This window comes from Octodon degus, unplaced genomic scaffold (assembly GCF_000260255.1).
Source record: "Octodon degus isolate 3935 unplaced genomic scaffold, OctDeg1.0 scaffold00163, whole genome shotgun sequence".
Lineage (NCBI taxonomy): Eukaryota > Metazoa > Chordata > Mammalia > Rodentia > Octodontidae > Octodon > Octodon degus.
This window is the reverse complement of record NW_004524739.1, coordinates 1,884,080-1,886,158: the sequence shown is the minus strand read 5'-3', so window position 1 is coordinate 1,886,158 and position 2,079 is coordinate 1,884,080. Positions and strand designations below refer to the sequence as shown.

Here is a 2,079-nt window from a genome sequence, read left to right as displayed (position 1 = left end):
TCTCTGGCCTTTGATTGGGTCTTTGAATTTTGGGGGTTTCATTTTTTAATTTACATATCCTAGGTAGAAGTTCTAGATAATTTTGTCTGAGCAAGAGGTAGATAAAATTTTTTCCAAATTTATTGGTTTTCTTTTCATTCTGTGATTTTTTTTGACATGTAAAAACTTCAAAAAGATGAGATCCCAGTTATTGATCTTCTATTTTTTGTTGTTGTTGAACACTTGGGTCAAGTCATAACCAGTTTTATTGCAAAAGGACCTTATACACATTTATCAATTCCAATACCTTAATAGCTACTCAACAAGTCATTAACATACAGAAACACGCATCATGAAAAGCAAGAAGTATCCCCCATCCCTCCTGTATTAGCACCTTGTCACTCCTGAGCAGCAGTGCTCACATCACTTGAGGTCTGTGCAGTCACACTTTGCATTCATCCTGAGTGAAAGATGGAATGACTTAAGTACAAATGTAACATATTATAAACAGTTTCTTACAAAAAAAAAAAATCACAAATTAAACCAAAGTATTTTACAGAATGTACTACAAAATGCCGTAAAAATTGCCTACACTTAAGGTCTCTCCCTGTATCTGGCGGGCCAGTTGGATGTCTTTGGGCACAATGGTGACTCAGTGTGGATGGCACACAGATTAGTATCTTCAAATCGGGTGTGCTTCACTAGCCTCCTGAAGGGTACCAATGGCTGCACTCTGAAACCTCAAGTCGGTTTTGAAATCCTGGGCAGTCTCACCAACCTCTGGGAAGGCAGGTTCCAAATGAGAAGCTTGGTCGATTTCTGGTGACAGCGAATCCAAGCGCCCCTGTACCAATCCTGTAGTGATGAGGTTTCTTCACCCCACCAGTAGAGGGGGTGCTTTTCCTGGCAGCTTTAGTAACCAGCTGTTTTGGGGGACTCTTTCCCACCAGTGGACTTTTGAGCAGTCTGCTTGGTTCGGGCCATTTTCTTTTACCCAATGCAGAAGTCTTAGGTTGCTTTTCCAACCGCCACACTGGTGTTCAGGCAACAGTCAAAGTTGATGACAACAAAAATGGCAACTTCTCAACAAACGACCAAACCACTCTGCCTCTTCTATTTTTCTTTGAAGAAAAAGATCATTTTTTTCTCCAAATGGATTTTTCCCTATAAGTTATTATAAAGATCCTCCTCGCTGCCACTCAAGAATCAAAAGCTTTGAGCCCTGTTAAATAGGCATTCCCTTCATTACTCCTGAAACAGGCCCATGGTCATCATATTACCTTATTAAGAACATCCTACTTTACTGCAAAAAGACAAATTATTCTGATTTTCCAAGATTAAGATTTTGGGGAGGAAAAAATATATAATTAATTGGTGGTTGTTTTTGTAAGAAAAGTGCTTCCTGCTTTTGAGTCCTCAAAAGTTTGTGTTGATGTAACACCATCACTCTACAGGTCCCATCCCAGGTCATTCCCTTTTTAATATAGGAAATAGTAGGTCAGAGACTCTTGGCATCTCAGAGCTGATGTCTGTAACCATCTACCATTAAATAAACCCACTAGAGCTTGGGGTGTAGCTCAGTGACAGAGCACTTGCCCAGAACACATGAGGCTCTGGGTTCAATGCCAGTACTGTCAAAAACAGTAAAATATACTAATTGGAAAATGTCTTAACACTCTGTCCATTCAACCCCTTCCCTGTGAGAGAATCTTTCCTGTGGCCTCTGTGACAGACTACTTGTTGCATGAGCGAAGGATGCTGATTCACAGGTAGCCTGTTCCACCATGAGGTTATGGAAACTGTTAAGGTAGGTAGCTTCTTCCATGGAGGAAAATTTCTCTTCCACATACTAGTCCTAGTTTGGCACTCCTGAACATAACAGGAAGTCTGCTTCCTCCTCTTTATGTTATAAAAAAACTACATCCAAAGAACTACATTCTCCAATGTTCTGAGTAACTTGAACCACCAGTTTGTTCAATAAAGCCTTTAACTTCATGGAACATGATGTGTAACACTTGGTTTATGAAAGCTCTCCTTTGAATTTGTGGCTTAGAACAAGCATAGTATTTTTTTTTCTTTTTCTTTTTTTTTTTTTTTTTT

At 39.4% G+C, this 2,079-nt stretch overlaps 1 protein-coding gene across 7 annotated transcripts in view; it reads left to right on the top strand.

Moving 5' to 3' along the window:
- Eya3 (EYA transcriptional coactivator and phosphatase 3) overlaps positions 1-2,079 on the top strand; it is a 104,857-nt gene that overhangs the window by 100,124 nt on the left and 2,654 nt on the right. Inside the window, exon 18 of one of the 7 annotated variants that reach the window (XR_002818407.1) lies at positions 1,686-1,786. The exons of 3 other annotated variants lie outside the window; for them this stretch is intronic. Coding sequence is in view for 3 of the 4 variants with exons in the window: in XM_023702976.1 (XP_023558744.1) it covers positions 579-656 (78 nt within the window). In the remaining variant the exon portion in view is untranslated. Of the gene's footprint in view, positions 1-578; positions 1,666-1,685; positions 1,787-2,079 lie in introns of those variants that run through there. 3 more of the 7 variants (XM_023702975.1, XM_023702977.1, XM_023702976.1) reach the window with 3 other exon arrangements.